Source organism: Nomascus leucogenys, chromosome 5, assembly GCF_006542625.1.
Source record: "Nomascus leucogenys isolate Asia chromosome 5, Asia_NLE_v1, whole genome shotgun sequence".
Classification (NCBI taxonomy): domain Eukaryota; kingdom Metazoa; phylum Chordata; class Mammalia; order Primates; family Hylobatidae; genus Nomascus; species Nomascus leucogenys.
In genome coordinates this window covers 123,887,122-123,907,676 of record NC_044385.1, presented here as the reverse complement: position 1 = coordinate 123,907,676, position 20,555 = coordinate 123,887,122, and the positions used below count along the sequence as shown (strand labels likewise).

The window sequence follows — 20,555 nt, the reverse complement described above, 5'->3', positions numbered from 1 at the left end:
AGTTTTAACTTTTTAGAGTTTTGATGTCCCTTCAATGATTTCAACCAAATATATAACCATATTTGAATACAAAAGAAGTCACCTTAGTCAACAGCTTGGTATTTATGTGTCGACTAAGTACTTTTATTTTGAATGAGTAAATTACAAAGATATTTACTGAGCCCTGGCCAATTTTTCAGTTCACAGAAAATATTTCTATATTTGCTCTATCAGACTTGATGCTAATTTTATTTCATTTGATTTCTTATAAAACGCTTATTTCATTAGGCAAAAAAGGGGCATTATATGGCACCAGAGAGCTTCTCTTAACACTTACTTTTTTGGGGGTCAAATTAGAAAATTCTGTATCACAGTATTTAGTTTACATATTAATATATTCTCAGGATATACAAAGAAAGTAAAAACCTAGCATCTGAATGTTTTCATTAGGAATACAGAGACTAAGAGAATAACAGTACTTATTTCCAATTGTTCTTTATGAGAAAATGTGCTGAATGCTGATAACTATCCCCAAAGTGATGTAAGTGATAAAAGATTTACAACAGGCACCAATTGGAATCCAAGCTAAACCAGACACTGGCATTTAGTTCAATAGAAGAGAGATTCCCCACTAGGCTTGACAATAGAGACTTAAGCAACTGGAGGGAAGAGGGAGAATTAAACTAGCTTACTAATTACAATGCTGTTCTGCTTTGTAACACATGAAAATTTCTATTATAGGCTGGAATTGAAAACTTATTTTGGCGAAAAATTATCTCAAGAGTTAGCAGAAAGCATTAATTTTTTTTTTAAGCATCATCATATCCCCAAGGCAAACTGGTGCAATACATGCATATTACTTCTAGGAACAAATGCTACTTTTCAGTATTCGACAAGCAAACCTGGCGAAGTATGCAAAGATAGGTATACATGTACTCCTGTGCATAGTACTATTTTTAAAAGAGCAGGTCACTGGAAACCGCAATATCCATTTCATAGAGGGTTGCTTACATAAATATCTATCCATACGATGTACAATCTACAGCTGACCAAAAAACTCACTCATGAGGCAATGTGAAATATAGAGTGGAAAATTCAAGTTGCAAAATAGTGTAAATAGTATTAGAAGCCCATTAAGTAAAAAATGAATGTGTATGTTAAATTTTCAGGGAAGATTCACGAGACACTTAAAAGCGGTTACCTTTGGGAAACGGGATAAGAAACTATTCACTGTTTGAATTTTTACCCTGAACATGTATTACATGTATAATAAATAAAAACTTAATGAAGTGAATAGTTGAAAAAACCCTTTCACATAGGACCGAATTTTGGGTGTGTTTACTTCACTTAATATAAAACCCCTAAGTGCAACCAGCATATCCACCATCTATTAAACTTAACTTTTGTTAAATTAAAATTAACTTTTGTTATTTAAAAATATCTGGCTGAACATCCTTCACTTAATCTTATAAAACTCTTCAATCGCATGGTTGCAAAAACCCCATATATAACCAAGTTTGGCGGTCAGCTAAGAAACTGGAAAGTTTCTCCCTCCCCTGGAAGTATCCCACAAGAATCGTGGTCTCAACGCTGACAATTAACATCAGTCTTCTAGTGAACTTGGTAGATGAACTTACAGATATATTTAAAATACTGTCACTTGAAAGTATCTCCACATTTTGGAGGCCAGGAACAAGAGGTGGTGTGAAAAAAAGAGATTACGGTTAGATTTAATGAAGTTGAAGACTTAAACATATGGTACTGGCCCAGTTAAACAACGGAAGTCCCACTACATCCCATTTATCCCACGATTCTCTAGAGAGCAAAGAAAATTTGTCTGCAGAGCACAGTAAGTGTATTATAAGCCCAGAGTAAGGAGGAAACTGCATAGAAAGAAACCCTAAAGGCAACTTTACAAGACTGGGGGTGGGAGGGGGCAGGGAAATCTGGCTTCTGATGTTAGGAACTAGAAAGAGAAAGAACTAAATGGAAAAAGGCAGTAGCGACAAGGCAGGGCACACATTTAAAAAGAGAGGGACAGACGGTGTGGGAGATGAGCAGGGGGTAGAAGCAGGCGTGACGGGTCAGGTAGCAGCCAGGGTTTGGGAGACCCACAGCGCTAGGCTGGGTGGAGACAGCGGCTGGAAGGGCGGTGGGGGCTCCCGCTGGGAGAAAGCGGGAAAGGGGCAAGCGGGGAGCTCGGAAGGGGGGTGGCCAGAGGAGTTGGGGCCCGGGGCCCGCCCGGCACCCCGCACCTGGACGGGAGCAGCGCGTCGGGAGCGGCCGCACGTGGGTGCGAGCGGCGGCGGGGAGGTAACTGGTGCCGGGCGCCGCCGCAGCAATGGCCGGAAAAGCCCGGGGGCACGACCGGGAGCCGCGGGCCGCCTCACACGTGGGCTGCGCGGCCGCCGCCCGCCGGGCCCAGCCTGCGCGGCCGCCGCGGACTGGCCGAGGCCCGGCGCGGCCGACGTCGGGAAAGGGTCGGCGCGCCGGCCAGGGCGCGGAGACGGGGGCGGCGAACTCGGTTACCTCTGCCTGTTTCCGGACCACATTGTCGGGGCTGAGCAGGTTTCCTAGGAGCAGGTAGAACTGTTGCTGCTCCGCCGCGGCCGCCGCCATTGCGCTAGGCGTGAGAGAGAAGGAGGGAGGGGAGACAGGAGCCGTGAGGCGCGCTCGCGGGCCGCGGGAGGGGCGGGGGCGGGCCCAGCGCGGGGACCGGCACCAGCGGCGGCGCGGGGCTGGGGGGGGGGGGGCCGGGCGGGAAGGGCGGGGCAAAGGGGAAAGGGGAGGACGGGGCGGGGCCTCGCGGCCTCTCACCCCTCCGCGGCCGCCAGCGCCGGCGCCTCACTGGCCCTGGGCGCAAGGGGGCGGGGCCGAGGCCGCCTCCTCGGGGGCCGCGCTGATTGGCCACGCACCCTGCGGTGCCGTCACTGGCCGCGCGCCGGGGGCCGCCGGCTGTGCGCGGGTGGGGTAGGGTGGCGGCTTCGCCGCCGGGCGAGGGCTGGGATCGGGGTCGGGGTCGGGGTCGAGGTCGAGGTCGAGACCTGGGCTGGGGCCAGGGCTGCGTCGCGGGGACAGCGGGAGGAGCCGGCCGGCAGGCACGGCCGCGGCGAGGGGCCTGAGGCCTGGCCGGGGAGGAGGGGCCCGCTTCTGAGCGCGGGAGATTTCGGCGCCGCGGGCTGGTCGGCCTCCTTCTCGCGGACCCCCGGCCCCTCCCCGCGGCCGCAGGAGCAGGCCCCACCCCTTTGGTCCCTCGCCCCCTGGGATCCAGCCCTTCACCCACCCCAGGAAGGCAGTCCTTTTAGACCCACTGCCTACGTACCTTCCACTCACAGACTCCCCGCTTTCAGACCCTCCGACCTCCCCCAGGGCTGTGGACTCAGGGCGCCCCTTCCTCCCGCCGTGCTCGCCAGTGACTCACGCCTGGGGTTTGCCCGGAAGAGGGGTTACTCAGCCTGGGGTTCTCCCGCCAGGCCGCCCGTCACCAGCCCGCGGTCGTCCTCGGATGTCCACGTAGCAAACATGCCCCCACCCCAGGATCTGTGACTGTTCCCTTGAATCCCTTGTTTAGGGATTGTGTTCTCTCAATGATTGGGGAACGTCAAGAGAGACACCTTTCTTCCTAAAGGAGCAGTGGTTTACAGGGCTGATATCTCAATCTCAGTCTAGGAACCTAGAGGCGTAATTTCAATTTCAGCATTCTAATGCGTAGATAATACTCGCAATGTTCTTTAATTCCTGGGGCTGCCAAAGGCAGCAGCGTACAAATCAACGAGTATTTTTGTTGAGACCCTGTTGTAATCCAATACATTGGGCTAAGGGTGTCAGTGGAAGCCTCGCTCTGTAGCCTAGGCTGGAGTGCAGTGGCACGATCTCGGTTCAGTGCAACCTCTGCCTGCTGGGTTCAAGCAGTTCTCATGCCTCAGCCTCCTAAGCAGCTGGGATTACAGGCATGTTCCACCATGCCCAGCTAACTTCTTTGTATTTTTAGTAGAAAAGGGGTTTCACCATGTTGGCCCAGTTGGTCTCGAACTCCTGACCTCAGGCGATACCCCCCCCCCCCCCCGCCTCGGCCTCCCAAAGTGCTAGGATTACAGGCGTGAGCCATCGCGCCCAGCTACAAAAACAATTCATTTCTGCCCCAAAGGGACACCACATCTCTAGTGAGGAGGTTTCATATTGGGTGAGATGGAGAGTAGTTCCACACCGCTGGCAGTACATAGTATTTAACTTAGGGAATTTAATTTCCTGTTGGCTATTCTGCTGCAGTTCTGCTCTTTGAAAGTCAAAACATTTGCTCTTTGGTGAATGATTTTAAATCTTGGCCACTGTGTCCAGAATCTGGGCTGAGCCCTGGGATCCACGTGCAGTTGTGATGGCCAGCCAAGATTTTTTTTTAAAGGATTCTAATTGATTCCTAGAGAAAATTCTCTTAGAAAGTTTTGGGCCATGACGATGATGAGTTCTCCACGGGAGGTCTGCAGATCTATCTTTGTTGAATTTACATTTCTTAGATGTGGCAAGATTTCATTCTTATGCCACGCTATTTCTTCTAGACAAACCACTATGCACATTACTTTGGGGCAGGTTTTTTTGGTTTGATTTTGATATATTTTTTGTGTGTGGGTAGTTGGGGTGTCTGGATTCTGAGGAGGTTTCATCATCAGCCAAGGTTATTAAGGTTTTAAGAATTACAGGCTGGGCAAGGTGGCTCACGCCTGTAATCCCAGCACTTTGGGGCGCCGAGGTGGGCGGATCACCTGAGGTCAGGAGTTCGAGATGAGCCTGGCCAAATGGTGAAAGCCCGTCTCTACTAAAAATACAAAAATTAGCCAGGTATGGTGGTGGGCGCCTGTAATCCCAGCTACTCGGGAGGCTGAGGCAGGAGAATCGCTTGAATCTGGGAGGCGGAGGTTACAGTGAGCCGAGATCGTGCCTTTGCATTCCAGCCTGGGTCACAGAGCAAGACTCCCATCTCAAAAAAAAAAAAAAAAAAAAAAAAAGGAAAGAAAAACAGACAAAGACAAAAACAACTCCTTCAAATGACTAGGTTAACAGCGAAATATGATAAATTGCCTAGAGGCTGCTTAGGGCATGGCCCGATCTCCAGTTACTTTTTAACAACTGTTGTGGTATGTGTTTTTATTGGCAATGAGTCTGTAGATTACATATATTTGCTTAATAGTTACTAAATAATAGAAATTCCAATCAAGTTTGCAGGTATTTGTTACTATTATTATTATTGTTATTATTATTATTTTGAGACAGAGTCTCGCTCTGTGACCCAGGCTGGAGAGCAGTGGTGTGATCTCACTGCAGCCTCCGCCTCCTGGGCTCAAGCGATCCTCCCACCTCAGCCCCTCCAAGTAGCTGGTCTACAGGCACAAGCCACCACACCTGGCTAATTTTTGTAGTTTTGGTAGAGATGGGGTTTCGCCCTGTTACCCAGGCTGGTCTCAAACTTCTGAGCTCAGGCGATCCTCCCACCTTGGCCTCCCAAAGTGCTAGGATCACAGGCCTCAGCCACCACAACCGGCCAGGAGCTTGTTTTTTAATGAGGCAAAGTGTAAACCTAAGATTATTTCAGGCAGGCTAAAAACAAAACAATTTTGTATTAGTGGTGACATCAACTGCTAGAACACGAAATCACAGCCCAGCCTTATTTTAACGTTTTAAATATCCAATCAAAAGGGAAGGAGAAGAATTTTAAGGTTAATGAATGAAGAGACCACCCGCCACCCAAAATGGGAGAAATTCCAGTAAACTTGGGGTAGATAGCAGATGTCCTGACAATGGAGACTGGTTCTGGTGTCCAGAAAACCTCCTAGGTGGGGACTGTATTTTCGGTAGCAGGCTTGCCATTTTGGAGAGTTTATAATGCTCAGCCTTCTGGGAAGTTTACTGCACTTAGAAGCCCATTTCCCATAGACAGTGTCCTTATTGTTTATAAGAGTATCATTTTCTTATAAGAAAATAACTCAGGGGCTGGGTGCCGTGGCTCACGCCTGTAATACTAGCACTTTGGGAGGCGGGTGGATCCCCTGAGGTCAGGAGTTTGAGACCAGCCTGGCCAACAGGGCGAGACTGCGTCTCTACTAAAAATACAGAAAAAAATTAGCTGGGTATGGTGGCGCATGCCTGTAATCCCAGGTACTCAGGAGGCTGAGGCAGGAGAATCGCTTGAACCCAGGAGACGGAGGTTGCAGTGAGCCAGTATCATGCCACTGCACTACAGCATGGGCGACAGAGCGAGACTCCCTCTCAAAAAAAAAAAAAAAGGAAAAGAAAAGAAAATAACTAAGATATTGCATAAAGGCAGCCTGGAGGAGTACAGACTTATTTATTTCCCAAGGAGATGAAATGGTGGAAGGTAAAGAGCGTTGACCTTGAGTCTAGGGGATTTGTATGTTTAGTCTCTTACTAGCTGTGTAACCTTGAGTGTTTAATGTCACTAAGCCTCAATTTCTCATCTATAAAATGGGGATAATAAAAAGTATAATATTATTAATCATAAAAGTTCTTCTAGCATTAACTTATAATTGGAAGTAAAAATGCAAGGGTAGAAAACTTTGAGTTTTGCTCACTCGGTATTCGCTGCCATTGCTTTGGACACATTAAAATAAAAAAAACAAACACAAAACTGCCCCAAAGTAATGTACTTAGTGCTTTATCTTGTGAATGGCCAGCTCCTTTCCCTTTCAGTTTGTTAGACTTGACATTACTTCCATTAAGTGCTGGAGGCAAATTTGCTTGGAGCATTTGCAACCCCTTACGAAAAGGGTGAGGTTGGGGGAAAGAAAACGAAGTCTCTCTCAACTGGTACTTGAAATCTAGGTAGTTTAGGGTTTTTGCTGTTAGGAAGTACTGCGCAGCCTGGGCATGACGCCTATTTGTAATACTGCAGGAGACAAGGCTCCTTAACTAGAGAGCATCAGAATCTCTCCCGCTACTGCTCTTAGTTTTATGGGCTCCCATGTTGACGGGAGTGTTCTGGAAATGGGAGAAGGTTGGAGAAGTTAGGCTTGTAAGACCTCTGTGAAAGCTTTCCTCAACTGGGATAGAATTTGGTTTTGTCTGCCCTTTCTGGTTTGCAGAGTGCTGAATGCAAATAACATGATTCTCCCAAGTGAATAATCTAATTTTTTTAAGTTGTCTCGGGTTTCTATGACTCCTCATCCTGGTAGTTGTAAGCGCTTATGCTCTTGATATCACAATTTATTATGAGGGTCAATTTAGATGATATAAATCAAAGTGTCATAATCTGTAACTACACCAACGTAAGCTGATGGCATTATTATTTTTGTTAATAATTAACCTGGTACGATGAAAATGAATGCTGGCTTTGTTTTCTCATCTGTAAAATTGGAATGATAGTTCTTCATAGGAGTGTTTTGAAAGTTAGGATAATATATGTAAATTCACATAGTATGGTGTCTGCATAAGTAGATACTCAATAATTATCTCTTTCATTAGTAAGATGGATTTGGGAGTTAAATGTGACCTTAAACAAGTAATTACTCTTTTTGTTTGTTTTTTTAGAGATGGGGTCTTGCTATACTGCCCAGGACAGTCTTGAACTCCTGGGCTCAAGCGATCCTCCCCCCTCGGCCTCCCAAAGTGCTGGGATTACAGGCTTGAGCCACCGCGCCTGGCCTTAAACAAGTAATTAGTCTTAAGGCTGCATCTGATGCATAGTCATGTGCATCACATTTGTGTTTATATAAAATCTACTTGCATATTTTCTATTAGTCTCCCAATTGTGCAGAGTAAAATAGTGTATGGAATGGATTACAGATATTCAATAGACACTTGGCTGATAAGTAAGATTTCTGACTCTAATATTGATGTTTTCTCTTGCCTAGATAAGAGCCAGCAAAGAAAGTTTGAACGGTTGAAAAATTATTATTGAAATATTCATGCTGAAAATATTCCTCGAACAGTTTTTTTTTTTCAACTGCTTTTTATCAAAATTTTTCAAGTTCCTGGCTCTGATCTCCTGACCTATGGTCAAGTCTGGTTACAGTACCAGGTGCAGTCTTTACAGTCAGTGCACCCCAGCCAGGGGCAAGTGGGACCCTAACAATCCTGAAGGACATTGTGCACAATAGGCCCTCAGTAAATTGTGGAATGGAACACAGGCCAGGGAAATTTTGACTTGATTGTTTTCTTTTGCGCCCTTTCTTAGTTTTATATTTGAGATTCAGTGGATATCTGCAGGTGGAGGGATTCATTTTAGGGAGGCTGGGAGCAGAGGCTCCAGAGCCGGCCAACGTGCAAGTTTAAATGATAGCTTCACAACCTACATGCTGTGTGATCTTGCCCAAGTTAACCTTCCTCAAGCCCAGTTTCTTCTTCTCTGAAATGGGCGTAATAGAAGTATTTTTTACTACTGATTAAAATACCTGGCAGTAGTGCCGGGCACAGAGTAAATGCTTAATAAATAGTGGCTGTCATTGCTAATACAGATTGCAACCTCTAAAATTTGTAACTTTAATTTTGATTGGACATCTACCTGTTAGACTATTGCATTTTTATATTCCCATTATATAAGTGATCATGTTACAGGAATGCATAATAATTGTGGTTAAGAAAAAAATCAAGTTTGATTTGATTATCACAGAGCTATTTAAAGGCTATTTCCAGCTTTCAGTGCTACAGTTGCAATGCTCATTATGGTAGCCATTAGCCATTATGACTGTTGACCAATTGAAATATGGCATGTTTGAACTTAGATATGCTTTTTTCTTTTTTTTTGAGACGGAGTCCCACTCTGTCGCCCAGGCTGGAGTGCAGTGGCACGATTTCAGCTCACTGTAATCTCTGCCTCCCGGGTTCAAGCAATTCTCCTGCCTCAACCACCCAAGTAGCTGGGATTACAAGCACCCGCCACCATGCCCGGCTAATTTTTTTTTATTTTTAGTAGAGATGGGGGTTTCACCATCTTGGCCAGGCTCGTCTCGAACTCCTGACCTCGTGATCCACCCTCCTCGGCCTCCCAAAGTGCTGTGATTACAGGCGTGAGCCACTGAGCCTGGCCTGAGATATATTTTAAGTGTAAAATACACAGTAAATTTCAAAGACTTAGTAGGAAATTAGGAATAACAATTTTATATTGGTCACATGTAGAAATGTTAATATATTGTGTTAAATAAAATATATTAGTTATATTTATTAATAAACTATTGTTAAATATATTAATTTCACTTTTTTTACTTGTTAAAAATATGGCTACTAGAAATTTTAAAATTGCATATGTGATTTGTATTTGTGGCTCATATTATATTTCGATTGGGTAGTGCTTTGCTAGAGAATAAAATAGCCAACTAGCTACACAAGGGGTCCTACATACTTTGTACATTGACATTTAGGAAGTGACTTTTGGCTGGGTGTGATGGCTCATGCCTGTAATCCCAGAAATTTGGGAGGCTGAGGTGGGAGGATTGCCTGAGACCAGGAGTTCAAGACCAGCCTGGGCAACATGGCGAGACCTTGTCTCTTTTAAAAAAAACAAAACAGGAAGTGACTTTTCCCCAGGTGAAATCAGTTACCTTATTGTGTTTTCTGTTGCTTCTAGTTTTCCAACTTAATCCTTAGGCATTTGAAGACATGGTACAGTACTTTCTGAGCAGTGTTCCCTTAGGAATTTCTTTTCTCTGCTGATTTGACAGAAACAGAATGGTGACCATTAGATGGTACTAAATTTTGAAGATGATATTCTTAAAAATCACATCTGATTTTGAAGAATAAATCCTTATCAGTTAAATTGAAGACTGGTTAAGAGTTGGAGAAAATAAAAACACCTTTTCTTGATGTTGTTTTCATTTAAAAGTGGTAAGTGGATTTTTAAAAATCATTTGTTGCATTTTAAAACCTGAAATAAAAATATACTTAGCAGAGGCCAGGTGCGGTGGCTCACGCCTGTAATCCCAGCACTTTGGGAGGCCGAGGCAGGCAGATCACGAGGTCAGGAGATCAAGACTATCCTGGCTAACATGGTAAAACCCCGTCTCTACTAAAATACAAAAAATTTAGCTGGGCGTGGTGGCGGGTGCCTGTAGTCCCAGCTACTCGGGAGGCTGAAGCAGGAGAATGGTGTGAACCTGGGAGGCGGAGCTTGCAGTGAGCTGAGATCACGCCACTGCACACCAGCCTGGGCGACAGAGCGAGACTACGTATCAAAAAAAAAAAAAAAAAAAAAATATATATATATATATATATATATATATATATATACACACACTTAGCAGAAAGATTTCATTTCTAAGTTAAATGATTTTTCTTAGAACACAAATAGGTTGAAAGTAAAAGGATAGAAAAAGACACACCATGCAAACAGTATTCAAAAGCAGATACACAGCCTGGCCAACATAGCGAAAACCCGTCTCTACTAAAAATACAAACGTTAGCTAGGCGTAGTGGCAGGCGCCTGTAATCCCAGCACTTTGGGAGGCCAGGGTGGGTGGATCATGAGATCAGGAGATCGAGACCATCCTGGCTAACATGGTGAAACCCCGTCTCTACTTTTTTTTGGTAAAAATACAAAAAAAAATTAGCCGGGTGTGGTGGCAGGTGCCTATAGTCCCAGCTACTCGGGAGGCTGAGGCAGGAGAATGGCATGAACCCAGGAGGCGGAGCTTGCAGTGAGCCGAGATCGTGGCACTGCACTCCAGCCTGGGTGACAGAGTGAGACTCATTTTCAAAAAAAAAACAAAAAAACGAAATGGTGCTGGGAAAACTGGCAAGTCATATGCAGAAGACACAAACTGGACCCATTCCTTACACCTTATACAAAAATTAACTCAAGATGGATTAAAGATTTGAATGTAAAACCTAAAATCACGAAAACCCTAGAAGAAAACCTAGGCAATATCATTTAGGACATAGGCATGGGCAAAGACTTCATGACTAAAACACCAAAAGCAATTGCAACAAAAGCCAAAATTGACAAATAGGATCTAATTAAACTAAAGAGCTCCTGCACAGCAAAAGAAACTGTCAGCAGAATGAAGAGGCAGCCTACAGAATGGGAGAAAATTTTTGCAATCTATCCATCTGACAAAGGGCTAATGTCCAGAATCTACAAATAACTTAAACAAATTTACAAGAAAAAAACAACTCCATCAAAAAGTGGGCAAAAGATATGAACAGACACTTCTCAAAAGAAGACATTTATGTTGCCAACAAACATGAAAAAAAGCTCATCCTCACTGGTCATTAGAGAAATGCAAATCAAAACCACAATGAGATACCATCTCATGCCAGTTAGAATGGTGATCATTAAAAAGTCAGGAAACAACAGATGCTGGCGAGGCTGTGGAGAAATAGGAATGCTTTTACACTGTTGGTAGGAGTGTAAATTGGACAAACTGATTCTAAAAATTAATCTAGAGTTGCAAGAGACTCTGAGTAGCCAAAGCAGTCAAAAAAAACAAAATTCGAAGGATTAACAGTTGCTGAATTCGAGGCTTACTATAAAGCTGTAATAATGGCTGGGCGCAGTGGCTCACACCTATAATCCCAGCACTTTGGGAGGCTGAGGCGGGCAGATCATGAGGTCAGGAGATCGAGACCATCCTGGCCAACATGGTGAAACCCCGTCTCTACTAAAATACAAAAAATTAGCCAGGCGTGAGGGTGCGTGTCTGTAGTCCTAGCTACTTGGGAGGCTGAGGCAGGGGAATCGCTTGAACCCGGGAGGCGGAGGTTGCAGTGAGCTGAGATCCCACCACTGCACTTTAGCCTGGTGACAGAGCTAGACTCCATCTCAAAAAAAAAAAGCTATAATAATTAAGATACTGTGTTACTGGCATAAGGACAGACATGTAGATCAATGGAATTGAATAGTGACTCCAGAAATAAACCTTTCATGTGTTGTCAGATTGATTTTTGACAAAGGTACTGTGATGGTTAATTTTATGTTTCAGCTTGGCTAGGCTGTTGGATCCCTGTTGTTTGGTCAAACATCCTAGATGTTGCTGGGAAAGTATCTGTGGATACAATTTAGCATTTATAATCAGTTGACTTTAACTAAAGCAAATTACCCTCCACAAGGTGGGTGGGCTTCATCTAATCAGTTGAAGGCCTTAATAGCAAAGATGGAGGTTTCTGGGGGAAGAAACTGTTCTGCTACAAGACCACAGCACAGAAACCCTACCTGAATCTCCACCTGCTGGTTTGCCCTTCAGATTTCAAATTCAAGACTGCAACATCAACTCAAACCTGAATTTCCAGCCTGCTAGCCTGCCCTGCAGGGTTTGAACTTGCCATCTCTCATAATTATGTGGCAGATTCCTTAAAATAAATCTCTATCTTTTTTTTTTTTTTTTTTTTGAGACAGTTTCACTCTGTCACCCAGGCTGGAGTGCAGTGACACAATCTTGGCTCACTGCAACCTCTGCCTCCCAGGCTGAAGTGATTCTTGTGCCTCAGCCTCTTGAGTAGCTGGGACTACAGATGTGCCTCACCATACCCACCTAATTTTTTGTATTTTTAATAGAGACAGGAGTTTCACCATGTTGGCCAGGCTGGTCTCGAACTCCTGACCTCAGGTCATCTGCCTGTCTGGGCCCCCCAAAATGCTGGGATTACAGCTGTGAGCCACTGTGCCCATCCTATCTATTTCTTATTGGTTCATTTTCTCTTGAGGACCCTGGCTAATATAGGAGCCATGACTGTTCACTGTGGAAAGATTGTTGCCAGTACAACTTGATATCCACATGCATTAGAATGAAGCTGGACCCATACTTCACATCATAAAAACTTCAAAATGGATCATAGACTAAATGTAAGAGCTAAAACTATAAAATTATTACAAGAAAATATAGGACTAAATCTTCATCACTTTGGGGTAGGCAATCATTTTTTAGCTATGACATCAAAATCACAAAAGGCAGAAGAGAAAAATGGATACATTGAACTTCACAAAATTATAACCTTTGTGCTTTTAAGGACACCATCAAGAAAGTGAAAAGACAACCCACAGAATGAGAGTAAATATATGCAAATAATATATATTTTTTTGAGACAAAGCCTCACTCTGTCACCCAGGCTGGAATGCATTGGCATGATCTCAGCTCACTGCAGCCTCCGCCTCCCAGGTTCAAGCGATTCTCCTGCCTCAGCCTCCAGATTAGCTGGGATTACAGGTGTGTGCCCCCACGCCCAGCTAATTTTTGTATTTTTAGTAGAGATGGGGTTTCGCCATGTTGGCCAGCCTGGTCTCGGACTCCTGACCTCAAGTGATCCACTCACTTTGGTCTCCCAAAGTGCTGGGGTTACAGGCGTGAGCCGCTGCGCCTGGCCACAAATCATATGTCTTATAAGGGACTTATATTCAGAATATTTAAAAAGCCCTACTCTCAATTAAAAAAAGACAACCCAATTAAAAAAACGGGTAAAACATTTGAATAGACATTTCTCCAAAGAAAATATACAAATGGCCAATAAGCACATGAAAAGATGTGCAACATCGTTCATCATTAGGGAAATGCAAATCAAAACCACAATATAAGATACCACTTCATACCCAATGGAATGGTTTTAATAAAAGAGGCAATAGCAAGTGTTGACAAGAATGTGGAGAAATTCAAACGCTCATACTTTGCTAATACGAACATAAAATGTTACAGCCAATTTGGAAAACAGTCTGAATAAGCTGGGTGTGGTGACGCACGCCTGTAATTCCAGTTACTCGAGAGGCTGAGGCATGAGAATCACTTGAACCTGGGGGGCGGAGGTTGTGGTGAGCAGAGATCGTGCCGTTGCACTCCAGCCTGAGTTACCATTTGACTCAGTAATTTCACTCCTAGGTATACATGCAAGAGAAAAGACAACATATGTCGACACAAAAACTTGAACATAAATGTTCATGGCAACATTATTCACCATAGCCAAAAAGTGGAAACAATTCAACTGTCCATCCACTGGTGAATGGATAAACAAAATGTCATCTAACTATACAAGGAAATATTACTTGGCAATAAAAGAATAAAGTAATGATACATGTAACAACATGAGTGAACCTTAAACTCATTAGACCACCTGAAAGAAATCAGACACAAAGACCACACATTTTTTTGGTCCCACTTACGGGAAATGTCCAGAATCAGCACATCCATAGACAGTAGATTGGTGCTCGCCATGTGCCTGGGCATGGGGTGGGTAGGGGAATCAGTGAGTGCTAGTAGGTATGGAGTTTTCTTTTAGGGTGAGGAAAGAGTGATAGTGATGAATGTGCAACCCACTGAATATACTAAACACTCCATTGTACACTTTAAAAGGTTGAACTTTAGGCCGGGTGTGGTGGCTCATGCTTGTAATCCCAGCACTTTGGGAGGCTCAGGCAGGTGGATCATCTGAGGTCAGGAGTTCGAGACCAGCCTGGCCAACATGGTGAAATGCTGTCTCTACTGAAAGTACAAAAATTAGCTGGGCATAGTGGTGCGCGACTGTAATCCCAGCTACTCAAGAGGCTGAGGCAGGAGAATTGCTTGAACCCAGGAGGTGGAGGTTGCAGTGAGCCGAGATCATGCCATTGCACTCCAGCCTGGGTGACAAGAGTGAAACTCCATCTCAAAAAAAAAAAAAAAAACCAAATAAATAAAATAAAAAAGTAAAAGTTTGAACTTTATGGTGTATGAATATCTCGATAAAGCCATTATATTAAAAATACATTTCCTCAGAGAGCTGAAGGATATTGATTTAGACTTCAATTAGTGATTTTTTTTTTCCTTATCATTCGCAGTATTTTTACCTCAGTTCTGAATCCTTGAATGATAACCATTCATAACCTTCAAACCTCGGAGAATTCCTAAACCAATATTTGTAGAGAGGGAGAATGGGGAGATTCAGATATGATTTGGCCTGTAGATTTTCCTTCCCATCTTTTTGCTACTTACAGCAAGTGTCTTACAATTTGGACACATGACACATACACATTTCACCTCCTGCATTATGAGGACATACATCATGGAGTCTGAATTGTGACATCAATCCACATCTCATAGTTGGAGCTATTGGCAGCATGGATTTTTAGTCATCCACAGTTAATGAGGAACAAATGAAAGGGACCTTATAATGGTTCATAGGCTTCAATTCCGTGCACCCTGTGTGTAGTACTGCTTGATGCCACATTTAACTGCAGTAGTATTTGTTTAATGAACATTTCCTTCATTCATTTGTTTAGAAAAATATTAGGCACCCCTCTGTGGGAGGTGCTGCTAGGCTGTGGGGATTCTATGGTGAGCATGCGGACAGGGTTCCCACCTTCAGGGAGATTAGCTCTTTTGAAAGAATTCAGATGATAAACAAGTAAACTGATAAGATACTTGCATATAGTTATAGGTGAAAAAAGAAGATAATGGGATCACGAATGACTGGATTGGGGGTGGGGTCATACCCTAGGGACACAGTCTTTTTTTTTTTTCCTTTGAGACAGAGTCTCACTCTGTCACCCAGGCTGGAGTGCAGTGGCGCTATCTAGGCTCACTGCAACCTCCACCTCCCAGGTTCAAGCAATTGTCCTGTCTCAGCCTTCTGAGTAGCTGGGACTACAGGCGCCCGCCACCACACCCGGTTAATTTTTTTTTGTATTTTAGTAGAGACGGGGGTTTCACCATGTTGGCCAGGCTGGTCTTGAACTCCTGACTTTGTGATCCACTGGTCTCGGCCTCCTAAAGTGCTGGGATTATAGGTATGAGCCACCGTGCCCTGCCGGGACACTCTTTTGAGAGGAGGTGACAATGAAAGATGAGGCAAATGAAGAAATGGAGGAGACTCTCTCAAGCAGAGGTGACAATACGAAGGACAGAGGCAAAAACAAGTCGGGGTATTCCAGGAAGGAAAGAAGGGGATAGCTAAAGCTGAGAGGGTTGGGAGTCCAGCAGAGGCCAGATCACCCAGGGCACCCTGATAGTTCAGCAGCGTGTTCTGCCACTAGGTCATTGTGATACTTCTGTAGTGTGACTTGTTCTCTTTTTTTTTTTTTTTTGAGACACAGTCTTGCTGTGTCACCCAGGCTGGAGTGCAGTGGCGTGATCTTGGCTCACTTCAACCTCTGCCTCCTAGGTTCAAGCAATTCTCCTGCCTCAGCCTCCTGAGTAGCTGGGACTACAAGTGCCCGCCACCACGTCTGGCTAATTTTTGTATTTTTAGTAGAGACAGGGTTTCACCATGTTGGCCAGGCTGGTCTTAAACTCCTGACCTCAGGTGATCCATCTGCCTCAGCCTCCCAAAGTGCTGGGGTTACAGATGTGAGCCACCGTGTCCTGCCTCTTGTAGTGTGACTTGTTCTAGGGGAAAGGGGAATCCAGTGGAGGGTTAAGAAAGAGATCTGACCTGAAAAGCTTTCAACTTTCAAAGATCATCTTGGCTGCGGTATGGGGTGGGGTAGGATGGGGCTTGGACTGAGGTGGTAGCAATCAACAGTGTTCACGGTGGTCGGTTTTAGATGGTTTTCTTTTCTCTTTCCTTTTTTATTTTTATTTTTTGAGATAGTTTTCTTTTGGAAATGAGCTGGACAGAGGGTGCAGAGGCCGATCCAAGGTTTGTGAGGCCTTCTATAAGAAAAAATAAAAACTAAACACAAAATGAGATAGAGGACCCTGCAATGGGATAATACAAAATGAGATAGAGGGTCCTGAGCAAAGGGGAGTCCCTGACACTTAAGCTTCTGGAGTTTTTTGGTGAGTCCTCCCCCGATGGTGGGAGTGAGGTCGGGAGAGATCAAGAATGCCCAGGTTTTGTGACTGAGCAACTGATGGTGTTATTAAGATGAGAAGGAGGTGTTTGGGGTAAGGTCTGGAGAGAAGAGCTGGGTTTCCTTCGTGGCACTTTTGTGGTACTCAGGAAACAGCCACATGGCTGAGGATAGAGGGACAATGGAGCCCAGGAAGAGGGCAGGGCTGGAAATGGCAAGCCATCACTTTCATGGCATTTAAAATTGGGAAGTGGATGACATCAGGTTGGGAAGACAGAAGAGAGCCAAGCAACCAGCTGCAAGACAACTCCACCCGAGGCCAGGCCCCGGAGGTTTCTAGTTTATATATAGTCCAAATATAATAGTATATTTAACATTGGTCACTTTAAGTTCTAATTCTCTTTTTCTCTCTGATTGCAAGGGTTTCTTTCTTTACTTTTTTTTCTGAGACAGAGTCATTCTGTCTCACTCTGTCACCCAGGCTGGAGTGCAGTGGCGTGATCTCGGCTCACTGCAATCTCCACCTCCTGGGTTCAAGCAATTCTCCTGTCTCAGCCTCTAGAGTAGGTGGGACTACAGAAGACAGGGTTTCTTTAACATTTAAGGAATCCACTGATCTACTTCTGGAATCTTCAGAGATAAAAAGGAGAAGGAATCCACTAATGCGTGTAAGGATAGTGGGCTGAACAAGTAGGCACTAATGATCAGAACAAGTCAATTAAAAAAATTATTTGATCAAAGAATTGTTTATTTTTATTGTTTTTATTTTTATTTTTTCTTATACTTCAGGAGTAGTAGGATTTACTTTGTGCCAAGGAAATAACTAGTTTTCTCTAAATTGTCTTCAACCTTTCAGGCCTCCTACCATCTAATATAATTCTCTACCTCTCACTTATAAACATTGTTTAACAATATGGAGTGATCATTTAAAGAACTTAGATCAGGCTGAGTGCGGTGGCTCATGCCTGTAATCCCAGGACTTTGGGAGGTAGGTGGATCACCTGAGGTCAGGAGTTCGAGACCAGCCTGGCCAACATGGTGAAACCCTGTCTCTACGAAAAATACAAAAAAAAATTAGCCAGGTGTGGTGGCGCAGGCCTTTAGTCCCAGCTACTCAGGAGGCTGAGGTGGGAGAATCACTTGAACCCGGGAGGTGGAGCCTGCAGTGAGCTGAGATCACGCCACTGCACTCCAGCCTGGGCAACAAAATGAGACTCTGTCTCAAAAAAAAAAAAAAAAAAAGTTAGATCAAACTAATATTCAGAGGTCAAAAGACCATCTTCCTCCCATCTTAATCTAAGGATTTGTCTAGTTTTGTTTATACACTTAAGTTTTCATTTGAGTATTCAGAGAGATAATAAACCCTACCCTTTTAAAGAATGTGGGAGGGAGTGGGAAAAGTAGGAATGCATTTTAAGGTCTATCTGCCATGTAAAATCAGTGATATTGGACCCATGTGATAAGAATGCTTGGGGGGGGGGGGGGGGGGGGGGGGGGGGGGGGGGGGGGGGGGGGGGGGGGGGGGGGGGGGGGGGGGGGGGGGGGGATGCAGTACCATGCATAAAAAAAAAAAAAAAAAAAAAAAAAAAAAAAAAAAAAAAAAAAAAAAAAAATGCTTGTTTTACATGGCTTCAGCTATCCATAGACCAAGCTTCTCTTGAAACATAGCTACATTTAGAAAATCTTAATACAGCTCAAAATAGGAATTTTGGTATTTGGACCCGGACACTACCACTATAAAGGGATCCCATTATGTTATGATGTTATTATTCAAGCTGGTTGGACTCAGTTTGCAGAGACTCCTATTCTACAAATCACTTGGCTTGTGTGAATTGACTATTTAGTGGCTGCGAGATTGAGGATAAGGGCTAAATCTTTTCTAACAAGAGGACTATTTAAAAACCAGAAGAAAATCATAGTATTTTAGCTGTGAACTTTAGAAGCTTTAGAGAAAAGATTTTATACATATCTTTAGTTTCATATGGTAATAGGTTATAAAGCATACAAAATCAAAGTAAAGAGCTAGAGGTGATGGGGTACTGTTAAAATAGGGTGCCCAGGGAAGATCTTCCTCAGGGTGAGATCCAACAATGTATTGCTTTATGAAAATTAATTTTCTGGCAGAGCAAAGGTATTTAAAAGATTAGTATTAAAAATGCTCAACCTACTTTCTTCTGACTTCTATAAAAAAGCACTTTTTTATGTATCAGATTTTTAAGTTATAATAATAACTGACAACATTTTTGTTTCTTTCTGTGTTTGAGGGATAACCTTCTATGCTTTATCTCATTTAATTGTCATATGTAACCAATGAGCCTTCAACCATTTTGCCAAGAAAATTCTTTAAACATGTATTAATTCCTTACTGGCCTTTTGAAACCTTTTGAAACACTGAATTATTATTAACTTTTATTTTATTTTATTTTTTGAGAAGGAGTCTCACACTGTCGCCCAGGTTGGGGTGCAGTGGCGCAATCTCAGCTCACTGCAAGCTCCACCTCCCGGGTTCACGCCATTCTCCTGCCTCAGCCTCCCGAGTAGCTGGGACCACAGGTGCCCGCCACCACGCCTGGCTAATTTTTTGTATTTTTAGTAGAGATGGGGTTTCACCGTGTTAAGCCAGGAAGGTCTCGGTCTCCTGACCTTGTGATCTGCCTGCCTCGGCCTCCCAAAGTGCTGGGATTACAGGCATGAGCCACCGTGGCCGGCCAAAACGCTGAATTATTTTTCACCTTTCCAGAGTGGGGCGTATAGGATAGAGGTTGGCCCTTGGGGTCAGGGGATCCTGGCTGTAGTTGCAGCTTCCCCTTTAACTAGCTGTGATCCTGGACTGGGCTCTCAATGCTTCCCGAGGCCTCTGTTTCCTCATCTGTAAATTGGGGCGAGTTGGACAGCGCCCTAGGGGGTCCTCCCAGCTCCAGCATCTGAGGACCATCAAGTCGGTTATGTCACTGGGTTGTAATAGAGTGGTGGATACAGAGGCCACTTAGGCTTGCTTGCCCTGAAGTGAAATTGTCTGGGACTCTGGGATTTCAACTCTTATATTTCTGCCTGTGTTTTGGAAGTGTTTTTCCCGCTCATTTTCTCCATCAGACAGTGTCATTTATTGTAGCTGCCAACATAAAATGACAACTGTCTCTACTTGTCAGCTGCTCTCATCATCTGATTTGCTGTGTGCTTTGGAAGGCAGATGACCAAGCACGTATGAATTAGGCACAAGAGCACATGAACCCGGCACAGAGAAGACAGCTGAGGATATTTCCTATAGAGTAGTATGCGTGAACTTTATAAGGTATTTGGCCACTTAGGTATTTTTCTTTTTTTTTTTTTTTTTGTGATAGGGTCCCACTCTGTCACCCAGGCTGGAGTGCAGTGGCACAGTCATGGCTCACTGCAGTCTTGACCTCCCCAGCTCAAGGAATCCTCTCACCTCAGCCTCCTGAGTCCCTGGAATTACAGATGCATTCCGCCATAACTGGGTACTTTTTTCTATATTTTGTAGAGACAGGGTCTCACAATGTTGCCTAGGCTGACCTTAAACTCCTAGGCTCAAGTGATCCTCCCACCTCAGCCTCCCAAAGTGCTGGGATTATAGGTGTGAGCCACTGTGCCCAGCCGGTATTTTTCATTTGGAGGTTTATAACTGCATTCCAGAATTTTAACTCTGCTGGAAAGCTAACACAATGTTCCAACACAAATCTGTCCCGCATACTAGTTAGTGTCTTTGAGGTTCCATCACAGACAAATGACGGAAGAAAGCAAAACTGTTTAGGAAGGTCTAAGTTAAACATTCTATAATAAAGGCATTCCCATTTGACAAGTCCCTGGTGTCTAATACTTTATAAGATGACACTGAGCCTTTTTTACCGCTAGTTAGGGG

General features: G+C 44.1%; 2 protein-coding genes across 8 annotated transcripts in view; one reads left to right on the top strand and one right to left on the bottom strand.

Moving 5' to 3' along the window:
* Window positions 1–20,555, bottom strand: part of IPO5 (importin 5) — an 81,144-nt gene that overhangs the window by 43,798 nt on the left and 16,791 nt on the right. For 2 of the 7 annotated variants that reach the window (XM_030813579.1, XM_030813581.1), the window contains exon 3: window positions 9,528–9,635. Coding sequence is in view for 2 of the 7 variants with exons in the window: in XM_030813578.1 (XP_030669438.1) it covers window positions 2,509–2,598 (90 nt within the window). In the remaining 5 variants the exon portion in view is untranslated. Of the gene's footprint in view, window positions 1–2,508; window positions 2,755–3,400; window positions 3,604–9,527; window positions 9,636–11,187; window positions 11,211–20,555 lie in introns of those variants that run through there. The other 5 variants (XM_030813582.1, XM_030813583.1, XM_030813584.1 and 2 more) reach the window with 4 other exon arrangements.
* LOC115835208 (uncharacterized protein C11orf96-like) overlaps window positions 1,926–20,555 on the top strand; it is a 45,674-nt gene continuing 27,044 nt past the window's right edge. Inside the window, exon 1 of the mRNA XM_030813586.1 lies at window positions 1,926–2,562. Within this exon, the coding sequence (XP_030669446.1) occupies window positions 1,966–2,556 (591 nt within the window). The 5' untranslated portion in view covers window positions 1,926–1,965 and the 3' untranslated portion in view covers window positions 2,557–2,562. The remainder of the gene's footprint in view (window positions 2,563–20,555) is intronic.